At 40.5% G+C, this 20,179-nt stretch overlaps 1 protein-coding gene across 3 annotated transcripts in view; it reads left to right on the forward strand.

Annotated features, from left to right (window-relative positions):
* LOC124554815 (ecdysone-induced protein 74EF) overlaps positions 1 to 20,179 on the forward strand; it is an 893,955-nt gene that overhangs the window by 449,694 nt on the left and 424,082 nt on the right. For all 3 annotated transcript variants that reach the window (XM_047128473.1, XM_047128472.1, XM_047128474.1), the window contains 2 exons: positions 15,206 to 15,339; positions 18,146 to 18,316. In XM_047128473.1, the coding sequence (XP_046984429.1) occupies positions 15,265 to 15,339; positions 18,146 to 18,316 (246 nt within the window). In that variant the 5' untranslated portion in view covers positions 15,206 to 15,264. The remainder of the gene's footprint in view (positions 1 to 15,205; positions 15,340 to 18,145; positions 18,317 to 20,179) is intronic.

Genomic DNA, 20,179 nt, shown 5'->3' on the forward strand with positions numbered 1-20,179 from the left:
AGGCTCTCTTGTAATTGAAAGGGAATTCCTTGCCCTTTCTTTATTTATGCCAGAATTCAATGTTACCGAACATCGCTTTAGCGTTGAGAAAGTATTTTCTGATGATGCCCAATTGTCTAGTTAAGCTAGTACGTTCGATCGTGCATAATGGAAACAGTGAACTCAACCAAACCATTTTAACAATGCATGCGAGTTTGCTCTCATTTCAGCTTATACTCGCGTATTAAAACTTATGTTTCCCCGTGACATGAAACACAGATATACGTTCGTTGTTATGTAAGCAGTAAATCAAGGAGACATAGAGAAATATCGACCAGCCCGTGAGAAATAACATCTGCCCACAATTTTCAACGCATTACACTTACCGGGACATACAGGTCATTGAATCTGTCTGTAAATAAGAGCACAATATTTTTTATTATTTTAATGTGAGAAATTATCTGTATCTAACTTTTTTAGTTCCGTTCCTCGGTAAAGGATCATTTAGTAATCGCGAAAGCGTTACGGAGATGATAGATAAACTCCAGTGGAAGACTGCAGGAGAGACGCTCAGTAGCTCGGTATGGGCTTTTGTCAAAGTTTCGAGAACATACCTTCACCGAAGAGTCAAGCAGTATATTGCTCCCTCCTACGTATATCTCGCGAAGAGACCATGAGGATAAAATCAGAGAGATTAGAACCCACACAGAGGCATACCGACAATCCTTCTTTCCACTAACAATAGGAGACTGGAATAGAAGGGAGAACCGATAGAGGTACTCAAGGTACCCTCCGCCACACACCGTCAGGTGGCTTGCGAAGTATGGATGTAGATGTAGATGTAGATGTAGAAAGAGTGTGTCGTGGACTGTGAAGCCTGAGGGAGTGAAATATAATGTGATCACGAAGTCACACTAAACAAATGTACATTTGAACTTGAATCTGCGTGTGAGACACCAAACGTGGAATAATTAGGCCTGTTGTATTAGTAGTTTCACCTGTTCTTCTTCTGATATCATGAATTGGGATATAAATACCGTTGTTTCCATCGCTTATAAATTTAATGTATATCGTGCAGTGGCACAAATTGATTGTGGTTGAAAATATCACAGATGCTGAAATTTAAATGGCACGTAATAGAATAGAACGTGGCGTCTAAAACATAACGATACCGGCAGGCTAAATAGAATTCTTCTGTTTTGGAACTGAGTCTCCGGCTTGCACACACTGTTCCGTTTCTGGCGTGAAACAACGAATTTGTTCACAGTCTCTGTGAAGCACTTCTGAGTAACTTGTTTTAGAATTTTCTTCTAATCAGTATTCAAGAAATGGGGCATCCGTTTCGCACAAAGCTTTTTCATTCTGAGTTCTTCATGTACTGTGTATTGTATTCCCCTCTTATGAACCACTGCCATCGGCTGTTTCATTCAGCTCTCGTTGTCAGTCTTCCAGTACCATATTCTGCTCTTTCTCATCGTATTACGCGGTATTGTAGTACTGGGACGTCCTTCAGAACACGTACAACAATGGTTAGTTCAGTTACCCATTTCTTAATTGTTTAAAACGATGGTGCAGACCATACTTCTAATTAATTTCAGAATTCAATAAACCGTTTACAACGTAAATTTTATACTGGTGTTGCGCTCCAATTTATACATTTGCAGCGAACACACCAGATTGTTTTAAATAGCTGCATAAACAAAACTATTCTATACATCAAGCTGACACTTTCGAAACAAAACAAAAAAAAAAAAAATGGTACAAATGGCTCTAAGCACTATGAGACTAAACGTCAGAGGTCATCACTCCCCTAGACTTGGAACTACTTAAACCTAACTAACCTAAGGACATCACAAACATCCATGCCCAAGGCAGGATTCGAACCTGCGATCGTAGCAGCAGCGCCGTTCCGGACTGAAGCGCCTAGAACCGCTCTGCCACAGCTGCCGGCCTTTCGAAACACGTAAAACACATAAAAAAATAAGGTTTCATTCATATAACATTTTTTTTTATGGAGAACGGTGATTCAGATTCCCGTTCGCTCATCCAGACTTTGGTTTTCCATGGTTTTCCTAACTCGCTTGATCCGAATACCAGGATGGTTTCTTTGAAAAGGAAACGGCTCGTTTCCTTCTCCTATCCGCGCTTGTGCTCTATCCCTCATGACGTCGTCGTCGACGCTTTACCCTCGCATTCAAAAATTTCTCAGACGGTAGGTTTTCGGCGGAGGAAATTGGCCTACAATGAACTGTGTAATATAAAGTTATGAATCAGATTACATTCTGTTCAAGCTGAACTCAGCTTTCTTTCTTACATCATGTACGAATAAGTAGAATATAGGATTCTTCTTTTAGCAACCAACATAAGAACAAGCTATTCTTTGCTACAATTTTTGAGATATTTTGAAAGTATCTCATTTCGAAATGATTTCATGTTTTTTGGTAAATACAGGGCACTGAGAGATGAGAACGGAACACTGAATTATGCGTAAAATGGAAATGGCCACGAATAAGTTCCTGTGTAGTCGCGTTGTGTAATACTACTCCAATATGTGTTGATTGCGAGAGGTGAATTACGTCGTCAGGCAAGCAACTGTCATATGCAACCACGAAAACAGGCTATTCAGCGGATCGCAAAGTTGTCTACAATTTTACCTTTTAGAATCGCAGTTAATTATGATTTACCTGACAGAGTATGCGACCGCAGATTGTAACGAAATCGTAGGACAGAAATGACAAAAATGGTTCAAATGGCTCTGAGCACTATGGGACTTAACTTCTGAGGTCATCAGTCCCCTATAACATAGAACTACTTCAACCTAACGAACCTAAGGACATCACACACATCCATGCCCGAGGCAGGATTCGAACCTGCGACCGTAGCGGTCGCGCGTTTCCAGACTGTAGCGCCTAGAACCGCTCGGCCACTCTGGCCGGCACACAAATGACAATGTTAGGACAAGTACACAGTGACTAGTGGAACACAAGAAATGCATCTTACGAATTCGTATGGAGATCAGCGAAGCCTTCTCCCTATGCATGTTTGAAATGCCCTTGAAGATGCGAGAAGATAAACTGTTTAATGTGCTTGCAGAATCATTTAACAGTAGAGTATCTTAAGAACGATCTGAGTGCTGAACGGAAATTGCAAATTGTATGCAAACAGCAAATCATAAATGTTGAAGGGCAGGAGGGCAACAGTGGAGTTTATACGCACTATGTGACATCATTCGTGACCTTTCATTTTGATTCATCTCTCCATTTATTTCGCTAACAACGTTCTCTTCATTCTCCTCTTCCTCCACTCCACTCAGGAATTCGTTTTAGGTCTATTACTCGTATTTTCTTCCACAGTTAACTGAAATTCGTCAGAAACTGTCTCACGTATAGCATTTCTTGTTACCACTACTGTGTCCTGAAATCTGATATTCCCATGACCACGATAATCTCCAGGTAATTACCTAAGCTGTTCTAGAACTATGCAGTGCTCCATTTGTTTCTAACCATGAAAAGTCACTTGTTTTACGGTTTCGAGAACTTCGGCCGAATTGCTCTACACAGTTTCCTTCTTTGACTATGTCATATACTGCATATTCAGTTATTTCAGGTATTTGGCCGGCACTGTCAATAAGCAGCCACACATATTATGTGCACCGCGGTGTACGAACTTCGTACAGGTAGCAATCGTAGAAATGGCATGAGCCGAATAATTTTCATCGTTACCGACAAACAGTCGCTCGATTGAGTTATTGCGCGGGCAGTTTCTCCTAATTTGTTACCCAGTACTAAGAAGCATTTTTCATTTAGCACAATGCTGTGAGATCCTAGAAGAGTCGCTTCAGTCTGGAACCGCGCGACCGCTACTGTCGCAGGTTCGAATCCTGCCTCGGGCATGGATGTGTGTGATGTCCTTAGGTTAGTTAGGTTTAAGTAGTTCTAAGTTCTAGGGGACTGATTACCTCAGCTGTTAAGTCCCCTAGAGCACAGAGCCATTTGAACCAACCCTCTGGTATGGATAGATGGACTGATTCAGTTGGGAACTGTGTCATAAACCCATGATATCCTCCCCTGGGTTTGGCTGGTCCACAACTGTTGTAACTGGTTCTTGATATCCAGGATACTGTCACTGCGACGGAGTTGGTACCCCAGCTGGTCCCACATACGTTCTTTCGGGGACAGATCTAGAGATCTTGCTGACCACCGGTGAATCTCATCGCTTCGCAGGCAGTTCACGGAGACACACTCCATATGTGGACGAACATTGTCTTATTGAAAATTGGCGCCACAAAACTGTCGCGTAAGAGGTAACATATGAGGAGGCAGGATGTCTGTGACATGCTGTTGTATTGTCAGAGTCCACAGTCACTACCAACCGTGAACTGAAGTCACACGCGTGGCTCTCTATGCCCTGAGTAACACTGCCGTGCTTCTCCAGAATGAAATATGAGACCTCTCCACAGGTCGACGCCTTACTCGCGGACGAAGCAATGCGGGGTAGAGCAGAAGCGCGGTAGATATGCAATGTTTAGTACTGAAGACTTCGTAAGGATGGAGAAAAATAAGCGGAATAAGACGCGTTCTTCAAACTTCTCCACAGACGAAATACAAGGCTATTACAAATGATTGAAGCGATTTCATAAATTCACTGTAGCTCCATTCATTGACATATGGTCACGACACACTACAGATATGTAGAAAAACTCGTAAAGTTTTGTTCGGCTGAAGCCGCACTTCAGGCTTCTGCCGCCAGAGCGATCGAGAGCACAGTGAGACAAAATGGCGACAGGAGCCTAGAAAGAATATGTCGTGCTTGAAATGCACTCACATCAGTCAGTCATAACAGTGCAACGACACTTCAGGACGAAGTTCAACAAAGATCCACCAACTGCTAACTCCTTTCGGCGATAGTATATGCAGTTTAAAGCTTCTGGATGCCTCTGTAAGGGGAAATCAACGGGTCGGCCTGCAGTGAGCGAAGAAACGGTTGAACGCGTGCGGGCAAGTTCCACGCGTAGCCCGCAGAAGTCGACGAATAAAGCAAGCAGGGAGCTAAACGTACCACAGCCGACGGTTTGGAAAATCTTACGAAAAGGCTAAAGCAGAAACCTTACCGTTTACAATTGCTACAAGCCCTGACACCCGATGACAAAGTCAAATGCTTTGAATTTTCGGCGCGGTTGCAACAGCTCATGGAAGAGGATGCGTTCAGTGCGAAACTTGTTTTCAGTGATGAAGCAACATTTTTTCTTAATGGTGAAGTGAACAGACAGAATGTGCGAATCTGGGTGGTAGAGAATCCTCACGCATTCGTGCGCATATTCGCAATTCACCAAAAGTTAACGTGTTTTGTGCAGTCTCACGGTTTAAAGTTTACGGCCCCTTTTTCTTCTGCGAAAAAAAACGTTACAGGACACGTGTATCTGGACAAGCTGGAAAATTGGCTCATGCCACAACTGGAGACCGACAGCGCCGACTTCATCTTTCAATAGGATGGTGCTCCACCGCAATTCCATCATGATGTTCGGCATTTCTTAAACAGGAGATTGGAAAACAGATGGATCGGTCGTCGTGGGGATCATGATCAGCAATTCATGTCATGGCCTCCACGCTCTCCCGACTTAACCCCATGCGATTTCTTTCTGTGGGTTATGTGAAAGATTCAGTGTTTAAACCTCCTCTACCAAGAAACGTAACAGAATTCCTAGCTCGCATCAACGATGCTTTCGAACTCATTGATGGGGACATGCTGCGCCGTGTGTGGGAGGAACTTGATTATCGGCTTGATGTCTGTCGAATCACTAAAGGGGCACATATCGAACATTTGTGAATGCCTAAAAAAACTTTTTGAGTTTTTGTATGCGTGTGGAAAGCATTGTGAAAATACCTCAAATAATAAAGTTATTGTAGAGCTGTGAAATCGCTTCAATCATTTGTAACAACCCTGTATATGCTATAAATTGTCCTGGAGCAGTATAAGGACGTACGGGAAAAAAACTTGTAAGGTAACTACGACCTACAAAGGAAAGGCACGGAAGTGAAGTTTCCGTTCATGAAACATGGGAACAATTTTGAAAATGTTTAACGATGACATTAAGAAAAAATACATTAGTTCTAATAGTTGCATACTGCTTTGTCCAAAAAAACCTCAGTTTAAATGATTTATCATTCGTTTTCTGGAACTGATACGTTCGTTCACATAACAGACGGGGAGCTCGTTGGGGCTCATTTTCCTTCTCAGCAGGCATATCAGAGTAGTTCGATCTTTGTTAACGAAAAGAAACAATGTATTTCTCAGCACTTAAGGTTGCCTAGAATGCTGCCCATTACAGTGGCCAGAGCACTAGGTAAGTATCAAGTGATGTATTGATGCGGTTGTCGAAATTACATTTATGACCAGTAACTTAAGAAATGAATCTTTTGGCAGGTGATCGATAAAGCCAATCCTTTATACTATTGGCCATAAGAGACATAACGACCGAATCTGAAATTTTTTCCTTGGTGTCCTCACTGCGACCGATGGAACCTCAGAAAAGAAATAGAAATCGAATATACGAGGGCAGTTCAATAAGTAATGCAACACATTTTTTTTCTGAAACAGGGGTTGTTTTATTCAGCATTGATATACACCAGGTTATTCCCCAATCTTTTAGCTACACAACACTATTTTTCAACGTAATCTCCATTCAATGCTACGGCCTTACGCCACCTTGAAATGAGGGCCTGTATGCCTGCACGGTACCATTCCACTGGCCGATGTCGGAGCCAACGTCGTACGGCATCAATAACTTCTTCATCATCCACGTAGTGCCTCCCACGGATTGTGTCCTTCACTGGGCCAAACATATGGAAATCCGACGGTGCGAGATCGGGGCTGTAGGGTGCATGAGGAAGAACAGTCCACTGAAGTTTTGTGAGCTCCTCTCGGGTGCGAAGACTTGTGTGAGGTCTTGCGTTGTCATCAAGAAGGAGAAGTTCGTTCAGATTTTTGTGCCTACGAACACGCTGAAGTCGTTTCTTCAATTTCTGAAGAGTAGCACAATACACTTCAGAGTTGGTCGTTTGACCATGGGGAAGGACATCGAACAGAATAGCCCCTTCAGCGTCCCAGAAGACTGTAACCATGACTTTACCAGCTGAGGGTATGGCTTTAAACTTTTTCTTGGTAGGGGAGTGGGTGTGGCGCCACTCCATTGATTGCCGTTTTGTTTCAGGTTCGAAGTGATGAACCCATGTTTCATCGCCTGTAACAATCTTTGACAAGAAATGGTCACCCTCAGCCACATGACGAGCAAGCAATTCCGCACAGATGGTTCTCCTTTGCTCTTTATGGTGTTCGGTTAGACAACGAGGGACCCAGCGGGAACAAACCTTTGAATATCCCAACTGGTGAACAATTGTGACAGCACTACCAACAGAGATGTCAAGTTGAGCACTGAGTTGTTTGATGGTGATCCGTCGATCATCTCGAACGAGTGTGTTCGCACGCTCCGCCATTGCAGGAGTCACAGCTGTGCACGGCCGGCCCGCACGCGGGAGATCAGACAGTCTTGCTTGACCTTGCGGCGATGATGACACACGCTTTGCCCAACGACTCACCGTGCTTTTGTCCACTGCCAGATCACCGTAGACATTCTGCAAGCGCCTATGAATATCTGAGATGCCCTGGTTTTCCGCCAAAAGAAACTCGATCACTGCCCGTTGTTTGCAACGCACATCCGTTACAGACGCCATTTTAACAGCTCCGTACAGCGCTGCCACCTGTTGGAAGTCAATAAAACTATACGAGACGAAGCGGGAATGTTTGAAAATATTCCACAAGAAATTTCCGGTATTTTCAACCAAAATTGGCCGAGAAAAAAAAAGTGTTGCATTACTTATTGAACTGCCCTCATATGTGCGTGCACTTTGTTCTCTGAGCAAATGACACATCATCGCTGTTAATGATCCAAATGTTCAGCTGTGTTGACAGAACATACTGTGCAATTACTCACGTCATTAGACAACTAAAGTGTGCCGGGAAGAATAGGAATATCGTACGCACATTAGAGAACCAGTAAAATTCATTTCCTCATACATATTAACGTTACATTTCAAGTCAGCGCCGGGCAGATTTTGGAAGGGGCCTCATTGTGGTTATCCAGTTGGCGGCTAGTCTACTCGTGCAATATCCAGACATAGGTCGTGTATCTCGTACAATATGCGATTGATCAACTGCAGTCGAAGCGCGATAATTTGTTTATGTATATACTTATTTGTCCTTAATTCATTTTATATGACGTCGGATACGGAAATTTTAAAACCAGCAAGAAACAGCGAGGATTTGCATAACTGGACTGGTTAGAGTTATACAAATTTACGAGAAGTGGTGCAAATGGCTCTGAGCACTATGGGACTTAACATCGGAGTTCATCAGTCCCCGAGAACGTAGAACTACTTAAACCTAACTAACCTTAGGACATCACACACATCCATGCCCGAGGCAGGATTCGAACTTGCGACCGTAGCAGTTCCAGACTGAAGCGCCTAGAACCGCTCGGCCACACTAGCCGGCGCTACAGATTTACGCACATACATAGAAATATTCACACTATTTACCAACACTAAAAGTACTTACAGACATTCGCATCCACATATACAGTTAAATACACATACGAGGTAAGTCTTCACGGAGATTTATTCCTTTTGCTGTACACGTCGTCGTAATTTCTTTTACATAACGTATAGTAGTATTTCATGATTGTCTGCTAACACCAATATTAAACACACGAAAAAAGAATTAACTTGCATGACAAATATGCTAATATAACTGTGTGTGGTAAGTTTTCACTCTGTCGGGAACTCTTTGCTTTGGTCACACACATTTACCTATAAGTACATACAATATGTGTTTAGTTTCTGCGATGTTCGCGTTGGTATTCTGATATATTGTAGGGACATATTATGATCATGTAACACTTTTTGTTTAAATGCTAACAGTACTTTTATATCCTTTATATAATGTGGGAACTTATTGTCGGATTTGTTGGTTTCAGCCTTTTACTTGTCATATGGTAATCATTATTATATCTATGCAGATATTTATTAAGGATTCAGTGCATTGTTTCTTCAAGTACATAATCACGGTGCTGGAACTGTTGAGAGCACTAAATTTGTCTCTTTAACATTGTCGTGACTGTAATTTGCAATACGCTTTACAGCTTTCTTGTATGTGTGTGTTGACAACACCACCCCATATCTGTAGATAATGTAACAAGTATTGGTATATGAGACCATATCACATCTTCAATAATGCGCCTCCATTTAATATGCTGAACATTTTCCTCATTAGGAATGTGTTTGAGCTAATTTTTGGACATGTAGTATTTACGTGACCTTCCCAAGACAAGATAAGCACTTATATGAAATGAATTGGGAATTGCGAATAAGGACAACCATCAGCTGTAGAATGGAATGACGACAATGAAAATTTGTGCCGGACCAGGACTTGAACAGTCTGGTCCCTTTAATCCCACAAACCAACCAACCAGGTCTTAAACCCGAATTTCCCGCTTATCGCGAGCGGTTGTCTTACCAGGTGGCTATCCATGCACGACCCAAGGCCAGACCCAAACTTACATATGTCGTCAACCATTCGTCTACGACCTCTACTCGTACGCCCATATGTATATTCCCGTACAGGCCAGACTTTGTACTTGAAAGTCGCTTGCTCGGTATCGGCAGAGAAATACTATATTGCAGTGCCTGTGTTATTCTGATTACGATGTACAGTTCTTTGGACATGCATGCATGTCCAAAGGAACTTTCCATCGTAATTGTAATTGTTAAGCGGGAAATCCGGGTTCGAGTCCTGGTCCGACACAAATTGTCATTGGCGTCATTCCATACGGTTATGGTTATCCTTATTGGCAATTTCGAATTCATGCATGCATGCATGCATGTCCAAAGGAACTTACCATCGTAATCAGACTAACAGTCACTGCAATACATTACAGACAAGCACTTGTATTGCAATTCCTTGTTTCATGCAGGTCTGTGTTCCCAAATTTACGGATGATGTTTTCAGTTTGATGATTCATAATGACAAGGACATATATGTACATTGTTTTTGTTCCATTTGTGAAGAATTTTTGCTAGTGAAAACTGGATTGCATTTTCAATATTCAGACCAGTTCTTTTCTCCATTTCATGAAGTGGTGTAGTTTTCATTGAAAATGGAACTGGCTTCATGTGGGCCCGAAAAATCTTTCCTTGCGGTGTAAGTATTATGTTTCCATTGTTTGTACTACTTATTTCTATTATATCTGCATTTATGAAAGCACAGACAGTATTTGCTATCGTATGTGAACTTTCCGTTGCTTTCTTGAAGTACATGGGTTTGGTTTCTCTTAATGCTCTGAGGTAAACTCTCTTTCTGTTTCTGTGGACTTCATTACTGGTTTGGTTGTTGTTTTTTGTTACTACACATATAAAAGTTTTAGTTGCTCTATTGCTATTTTTATAGACACATTTTCACCATTTATGACGTCAGTATTGCAACATGAACACTTTCGTTTGTTTTTTATACATTTGTTTTCGGCACTTGCACATTCCTGAACTACGCTTGGCACCCTCTTGACATTTTGCTGAGCTATTTGTGTAGTCACATGACTTTCTTCTCTGTTGTTATGCTGCAAACTACTCCTTGCTTTTTGTAGAGGATACAGCGTTCTTTTTCTACCATTTGTACGTTCATAGTTCTAATTTTTTTCCCTTGTACAAATTCCCACTCACCGTTTCCAGGATCAAGTTCGCGCAGTTCTTTCTGCAAGCCACTTATTTTGTCATAAAACGTGGCTATGATTCTTCGCAGATACCAAATTTCTTCAGCGACTTCTTCATTTTTGTTTCCTATGAACACAATACCCTATATTATCACTGACACATCGCCCGTGTAGGCACTCCAAAATTGGGAATTTTACTGTTCAAGACTTTTTTTTCATTTAATACTGTATTTTGCACTTACAAAAATCCAATACATACTTTCTGTCTTTTACACGAATATTTTTACCTATTAAGCACGTTTATACAGGTCTGTCGTGTTTTAATACGCCACCGAAATATCTGCTAAGTGCACCAGCCGCCATATTGCATTTTTGCGTATAAAGTTGTTTAGCGGTGTTGCCAAGCGCTTTTTGTTGTAATTGAAATCAAAATCGAAGCTCGTTTAATCCATTGTTAGTGTTAACAACATAGCGAATTCATATACTGGGTTCATTTTATGAAGTAAGGTCAAAATTGATGTCAAGTCAACGAAGTTTACACAGTCAGCCCTTAATCTTTGTTCCAAAGTGACGCTCAACTGGAGAATCGTAAATAGCCTTCAGACTGCCGCCGTTGATAAACACCGTGAGGTCACACGCCCGTGCGGAGGCAACTACTGCGGCAAGAGTTGACTTTGGTCAGAGCTACAGCAGGGAGGGACCTCGCCAACAATGAGTCTGCACGGCGGTGACCCACATTCGAGCGAGCGGAGAAGCGCTTGGGCTGGCCTTGTCTCACGCCCACATCGCTCGTTCAGAAGAGGGTCGCACTACCGAGAAACTCCGAAATACTTCCACAGTCTTCCTTAGAACTTTCGGTTTGTCACGGCCCAGATAATATTCTCGTGATGAAAGATGTACCCTAAAATTAGGATTGAAGGAAGATACGGAGTTTAACGCTCCATCAGGAACGAGATCATTTAGAGACGGAATACAAGTTTGCGGTAGGGAGGGGGAGGGAAATTGGCCATACCCAGCATTTGCCTGGAGCAATTTAGGGAAATCACGGAAAACCTAAATCTAGATAGCAGGACGGAGAAATTTCAACCGTCGTTGGGCTACCTCGCTTGGTGCCTAAAATTAACTTCCACGTTTAGGAAGAAAGCATTTCGCGCTTTCTTATTGCTGAAGGAGCTTGTTCCAGCTTTACAAAATCCAGCACAAGAAACTCACATGCTCTTCTCAACGCTGTTGGGTTCTTCAGTCCGAACATTGGTCTGATGCAAACTCTCCATGCTAATCTATTCTGTACAAAATACTGCCTCTCTGCATAACTGCTGCAAGCTGCATGCACTTAAACCTGCTTACTTTAGTTAATCTGTGGTCTTCCTCTATAATTTTAACGCCCCTCCCCCACTCACCTCAATTAACAAGCAGGCGATTCCTTGATGCCACATGATTTGTGCTATCAAGTGTTCCCTTCTTTCAGTCAAGTTACCCACCTCCTCCTCAGCACTCTTCTGTAGCAAAATCCTTCTTTTCTGTATTGTTCATCATCCACATTTCACTTCCGAGCAAATTTACATTCCAGACAAATACCTTCAGAAAAGATTTCCTAACACTTAAATATACAAACATCAAAAAAAGTTTTGCATCACCTCGGTTCCGAGTGTTTCGGAACCTGTCCAGAAAATTGGAATAGAGATCAACATAAATATCATTTCCACCATTTTTATTGCTCACGAAAACCACATATTACATGTTGACCCAACATACAGCGAGACCTTCAGAGATGGTGGTCCAGGTTGCTGTACACACCGCTACCTCTAATAACCAGAAGCACGTCCTGTTGCATTGATGGGTGCATGTATTCGTCGTGGCATACTATTCACAAGTTCATCAAGGCACTGTTGGTCCAGATTGTCCTACTCCTCAATGGCGATTCGGCGTAGATCCCTCAGAGTGGTTGGTGGGTCACGTCGTCCATAAACAGCCCTTTTCAACATATCCCAGGCATGTTCGATAGGGTTCATGTCTGGAGAACATGCTGGCCACTCTAGTCGAGCGATGTCGTTATCCTCAAGGAACTCATTCACAAGATGTGCACGATGGGGTGCGAATTTTCGTCCATGAAGACGAATGCCTCGCAAATATGCTATCAACATCATTGCACTATCAATCGGAGGATGGCATTCACGTATCGTACAGCCGTTGCGGCGCCTTTCATGACCACTGGCGGCGTACGTTGGCACCTCATAATGCCACCCCAAAACACCAGGGAACCTCCACCTTGCTGCACTCGCTGGATAGTGTGTTCAAGGCTTTCAGCCTGAGGGGGTTGCCTCCAAACACGTCTCCGACGATTATCTAGTTGAAGGTATATGCCGCATTCATCGGTGAACGGAACGTGATGCCAATCCTGAGCAGTCCATTCGGCATGTTGTTGGGCCCATCTGTACCACGCTGCGTAGTGTTGTGGTTGCAAAGATGAACCGAACCATGTACGCAGGGAGTGAAGTTGTGCATCTTGCAGCCAATTACGCACAGTTTGAGTCGTGACGCGACATCCTATGGCTGCACGAAAAGCATTATTCAACATGATGGCGTTGCTGTCAGGGTCCCTCCGAGCCATAATCCGTAGGTAGCGGTCATACACTGGGCGGCCTGAGCCAGGCATGTCACTGACATTTCCTGTCTCTCTGTATCTCCTCCATTCCCGAACAACATCGCTTTGGTTCTCTCCGAGATACCTGGACACTTCCCTTGTTGGTAAAAGGTTAGATTTACACTAATGAAAAAATTATCAGGATTACAGAACTATAAAAGCTCTCTGTCATGTATAATTCAGTATGGTATGAAGGCCCCACGTGCAATAGCCTGAGCCTCTAAATACAGTGTCAGGGAATCAAAGGGGCTGTGGATATATCACTGGGGATTTCTTTTATACACAGGTGGTAAAGGAACCCACAAAGTGTCCTGGAGAAGAGAACAAATAAGTTGCTGACCTACAATATTCCTGACATATTTGATTGATGACATATCATATTTACTTGCAAGCCAGGCGAGAACTGGCAGCCTTTGTTCTTCAATGAAGGCTTGCACATTCTAGGTTAAATTTGGCCAGTACTGTCCTACTGAAATAGGGCACGTGGAATGTCTGAAAGAGAGGCACTGACTCGAGCTTTAAAACTGCACTAATGTAGCTGTAGTTGTTCAGATTATTCTCAGTATGTGGAAGCTGAGGTCACAGATTGTCTTCAGTGACTCTACGAATCATCACACTTTGTACTTATGCACTGTTTTGTTCAATAGTACTGGCTGCCAAACTGCAGTCACCACAGTAGCATCTAACAAGTATGAGACCATGATTGTAGTACGTTGTGCTTAAGTGGAAACATTACATTTTGCCAGTCAATATGCCAATGATGTGTTAATGTGCACACAGTGCTTTCCAGGATGTTCATGATTTCTGGAGAATGGACAGCAGTCCAGCCTGAAGCAGCCAACGATAAACCATTCCAAACAGGTTCCCACTTGTTATAGTGCCAACCCAATGCTGCAGACAAAAATGAGTGGTCTGTTATGGCCCCACAAACAAACTGGTGTCCTTCCTGTGCTGGAGTCACATTGGATGGTGTAGTACAACCTCATTGCTGTGTTGCATCCTGTTCCATCCACTAGTCCTATGTATTTATCACTACCACAGTATCATGCCCTGTACAAACTGGAATGTACACCATGACAATTGATTAATTGGGGACCGAGCATTTTACATTAATCAAAGTGACTTGCATTTTCATATTTCCTACTTTGACATTGACAAAACATAATGGCACTCACTGTTACAGTCTGGACATAGTGTACTATGGGTCCAGGAATTACTAGGGTCACATGTATATAGTCTCTAGATAATGTTAGTCATTTTGTACTGTAATACTTTTGTACACATTTTCTTAATTCAGAAACATTTCAGTTATTTTTCCATTGTAAGATTCACAACTGTCAGTTTATTTTATTTTATTTGTCAGTGTTTGTTATTAAAGTTCTTCTTTGAAGAGCCAGTGTGCAAAACATGACTGTTTTTGAAAGATCAGATGTTTAATAGCTGCACACAGTTTCAGACAGCATTATGCTAGTCAGGTTGAATTTCTTTGTATAACTAGTTATAGTAGCGTAAGTAGTTGCACTATTAATATTGTTGATAAATGTGGACAATGCCCATAGGTAACTTGGCAAAACTGTTTCCTGCAGTCAGTTCTAACCTTTGAATGAAACTCTTCAATTATTCTCCCTTTGCTATTCAAATGTTTGGCTGATGTAATACATTATTCAATTTCTAATATCATGGCCCCTTCTTCTCTCAGTTCTGATTTTCAAAGGTAAGGAACTTACACAGCTAGCGTTTTACAGGCCTATGATTGTCTTAATTGAAAATAGGTGCCTACTATAGGATCTATTGAATCTGATAAGATTTGTATTGTATTGCAGGTCGCTCTTGGAACCTAGTGGCTGCGGCGGCGCGGCCAGTCAGCAAGTCTGCTGTAAGCATGCCTTTCATTGACGACGACCTGCTGTGGTGCCCTGACAACGACGGCAAGATGGTGGACCTGTCACAATGCTTGGCAAGTGACTTCTGCTTTCCAGTCAGCTTTTCATTTTTCATCCCTTAAAAGTGCACTCTGTGCAGGATTCACAAGGCAATATTGTGCCACACAAAATTTTCCACATGACCAAAGTAGAAGCACTGTTTAAAATGTTTTATAGCTATTTAAATATAATGATTTTCAGAATTCAAATTCTGCCCGTATAGCTGAATGACTATAAGGTTAATTAAAGTCTGATTCAAACACCAAGGAAAAATCCTAATTAGCATTCATGAGCAGTATTATGCAGGGTGTTCACTACATGGGTTAAGTAACATATCATAGTTACCATTTCAAAAATCAAAACATAATCATATTATATCCTGTAAAATGGATCACTGGCAGTTTTATGACAAAATCTGTTATCAAGATGAAGGGTGGATTAAACTCTATAGTCTTTTATTAGGCCTTATTGCAGGTGGTATGCTGTAGGCTTCTTCCCACCTTTTTATTGACTTACCCAGCCAGTCATTGGGGGGGGGGGGGGGGACCAAAGATTGTTTGATCCCAAAAGAATGTTGTAACTTGGCATTTTTCACATTAACAAATCATTTCCAATGGTAAAAGATGTGATAAGTGACAGAAAAAAATTCTAGGACTAACATAATCTTTGACATTTAAGTTTGTAGTCTGACACTTGTCCACTAAGCTATAGAGCCACTAGAAGCACCTTAGGATGTAATAGAAATCACGGTACAACTAGATATTTTTCATATACTGAAACAGTCTCCATAAAGCGTGCTATGGTGTTTGGAAAAATCCTAACAATTTCAGATCAAATGTGTAACCTTTGCATTTGTAGTGTGATACTTAACCAGGCAGCTGGGAAACTAGAAATTCTGTGTATTATTTATGCAAGTTTGGATTTAGGTCTTTCAAAACATAATTATACAAAGACATTGATTAAATACTTGTTTACATGTTCCATAGGTCATATTATTTGCAAACATAATGATTTTTGGTCTGTGGTTTACACAAAAGCTACATAGAGTTTGCAAAAAACATAATGATGACATCAGTTGAGACATATAAAAGATATTAATTCACTATTTATTTTTTAACATTTCATCTATAATATAGGAAGATTAATTAATCAGTATTTTAACATATTATGATTGTCTGTCAGGTGTTTTGTCTCTGTGTGCACAATGGCAAAAAATTTAATTTGACTGTGTTCCATACCTTGCAATTAGTACTGCAATAAGTTATTACTGTACAATTTAATGAGTAAATGTCATTGTTGCTCTAAAAATGAATGAATTGCTGTCAATAAACTTCATTCACAAATAACTATATTGTAGGACTGTAGTTGATATTTATAGCTGTACTTCTCTAAACTCTAGTCATAATTCACATTACTTTCATTTTTTCAGTGATATTTATTTCCTAAGTTAGCTGCAACCTCAAAATGTGCTTTATAGCAGATATACCACAACTTACTTTATACTAATTTCAGTGTAGCCTCCAGAAGCTCTTTTACAATAGAACAGTATTGTGCCTTATGTGAAATGACTCAAACATGACAATGTCTATAATTTCATAAACCTTTTGGATAGTGTCTGTCATTTCAACATCCTTCCATGATAGATATGATGTGTCATATCTCACTATTTACATACATTTTGTGATGATATGTTGCTTGTTTCAATTCTAAATGCATTGCGAAACTAGTAAAACAATATGAATAAATTTGGTTTGTTGCTGGATGTGAAATGAATTCATCATTAATGTGTAGTATCTCATAAGGGTGTTATAGATGTATTCCTGCTATCTTTAAAGCCTAATATATAAGAGGGACAGTTGATAGACTGAGGCAGTTCATGAAATATTATGTCAGTTTTCCTATATCTGGACAGTACAGTCTACTGGTCCAATTTTATACAAGAAAATGCTTTTACAATAATGGGCTGAGCTCATGTCATCCAGTACCCAGTGGTATGATATAACTTTCTGAAACCATTCTTCTTCTTCTTCTTCTTCTTCTGCACTTTAGAAATCAGATAGCTGTCTTTTCCTTTTTCAAGCTTTAGTCCAGCTTCTCTTTGGTCTTGCCAGACTTCTCCGTCTATTGATTTTATAATACCACTTATTCACAGGTCAGTCATCTTATAGTCTTGCCAAATGTTTTTTTTTATTTAAATTACTAAAAATACCTTAATAGCAAGTCTTATCAGCAACTACTACTGTAAATCATTTGTTCATCCAATTTTTGTAAAGGAAAATCTCTGAAATTATTGTAGGAAATAATATGCATATTAAAATGGGCCTACAATATATCGTAGATGAGTAATCATTATCCTCCAATATTATTAGTGTATATATATGGTGGTTATAATTAAACTTTCACTACTTGAGAGATCCCCCATCAAGAATGAGTAAACGTAAGACAATGTAACTTTGTGGAAACATTTGTAAGGACATATAGAAGAGAAATAATGAATAAGCTATTGAAAGAAACACATTTTAATTTCCATGTGAGAGGGTAAGTTTTGTGTCTGCATCATTTTGTGTATTATCAAACTGGCAAAACTATATGAATAAATCTGGCTTCTTGTTGAAAATGAATTACATGTGGCACTAATGTAACATGTTGCATGAGCTCATTCCAGATGCTCTCCTGCTGTACAAATAAATTGTAAATACTGTACAATTTTGAAAGTACAACACAAAGTAAAATGTAGAAATAATTTTAAAAAAAGCCGATTTAGAATGTGTGTTGGTTTCTCCAGATAAAACAGGTTTTACTTGTATACTGCTAACAGTCAATAATTTGTGTTTGATGTAGGATTCTGGAAATCAGCAGGAAGGAGGGGGGACTGGCCTGGGTGAGCTGTCACAGCAGGATCTCTCAGGACTGGTAGGAGAATTTGAGGAGGAGGTAGATGATGATCTCTTCAAGCAATTGGGAGACACAACATTTGAGTTGGATACATTCTTCCCTGACTTTGTTGACAAGGTAATGTAATTAGTACTGTACTTTATCTGGATGTACCATTACATGCCTACATGTGTAAAGCGTTGTTGGCATAGCAGACAAAAGCCATGAACTGTATAAACATAATAGTGTGTATTTACTTGTTTTTCTTTGATATTTCATATTTGATAAATCTTTTCCAAGGTAATTACTTTAACATGATGTGTTGGCTATGTCATTCTCAGTCTATGCCTGAAGGAACAGTGTACGCAGAAGTATGCAACAGCATTAATATAATTTACACGAGTATAAATTAGTCTCAACTTTTGATATAAGTTAGCACTCAAATGGTATTCAGTTGCCTTTCAGCATATTTCTCGTATTCTTTGTAACAGAAATACACGTGAAAGATTTTTGGAAGGTGATTGTCATCAGCTGGTAAGTAATGTATAAAATGCATATTTGAACCATCAGTTGCTCTGTATACATTTATTATTTGTATGTTTGCTTCTAAAGTCTTGTGTCATATATTTACATTCATGGCTTGTGCTATACATTTTAAGTAATGACTGGTGCGATATGGTGACGTAAACCATTTTAGCTCTTATCTATGAAGATAGTCCAAGACTGAAGCCAGTAGATATTTGGATCCAAAATAAAAGCATCTGATGGTTCAAATATGCATTTTATACACATGAAAGAATCATGCTCTATGTCTAACAAGAGGTTAATGGTGCAGGGGTTTTGCATTATTGTGAACAAAAGTAGTTAACAATGTTTGCATTATACCCTCACCATGTTGCACCTGGAGGGATGCCTGTTTAATTACTACACCAGCAATGGATACTACACTCTCATTTACATGCAGCTGCTAGTATATCAAACAAGTACAGAAAAATTTCCTGACTGATAAAAATTATGAACTGAATTGGGAATTGAACTTAGACTCTCACTGGAATGCTAGTCCAACAAAATGTGGCCAAGAGCTTGTAAGGAGTTTGGAAAGTAGGGGTAGGTACTGATAGTTTGAAGCTGTGATGTGAGCTGCCAGGCATGCCTTGCTACCTCATTCAGTAAACAGAACTTTTTAAGCTGCCAGAAAGTTTCATAACAACAAACATTCTTGTGCAAAGAGAAAAATCTATATACAGACAATATGAGCCCAGATACAGCTCAAAGAAAACTATCAGATATCAAGTAAATATCTCTTGCAAAATCTTGAGAAACACTTCCTTTATAATGTAAATGGAAATTCCGTGTCGCTAGGGCCACCTGTCGGGTAGACCATTTGCCTGGTGCAAGTCTTTCGAGTTGACACCACTTTGGCGACTTGTGTGTCAATGGGGATGAAAGTATGATGATAAGGACAACACAACACCCAGTCCGTGAGTGGAGAAAATCTCCGACCCAGCCAGGAATCAAACCCGGGCCATTAAGCATGACATTCCGTCATGCTGACCCCTCAGCTACCAGCGGCTCCTCTGTAATGAAGTTCAGAATAACCTACACACTTTTTATTTTGCTACTGTGGGAATTATTAATTACTTCTTGTGTAGAGTAGCACACACTATTATTTCCTATTGCATTCTTCATAATTTAGAGTGGAAGAGTTCTCAGTGTGGGCCACAATGTGAATTACCCTCTCTCATGGACTTTAAAGTGGTACCTAGAGGAGAGCTGGTGATGCAGGAATATGCTTAGTATGATCATATGTATAAGTGTGTACTAATAAAAATATAAAATTAATATACTTTTGTAGAAAAGGAAAATAGGCTTTAGTGTCCAGCTGATAGATGATTATTAAAGATACACCAGAAGTTCAAACTAGGGAAGGATGGAAAAGAAAATTTGTCATGGTCTCCAAAATGACTGTTCCAGTATTTGTCTTAAACAGTTTAGGGAAAG

Source organism: Schistocerca americana, chromosome X (genome assembly GCF_021461395.2).
Source record: "Schistocerca americana isolate TAMUIC-IGC-003095 chromosome X, iqSchAmer2.1, whole genome shotgun sequence".
Classification (NCBI taxonomy): Eukaryota; Metazoa; Arthropoda; class Insecta; order Orthoptera; family Acrididae; genus Schistocerca; species Schistocerca americana.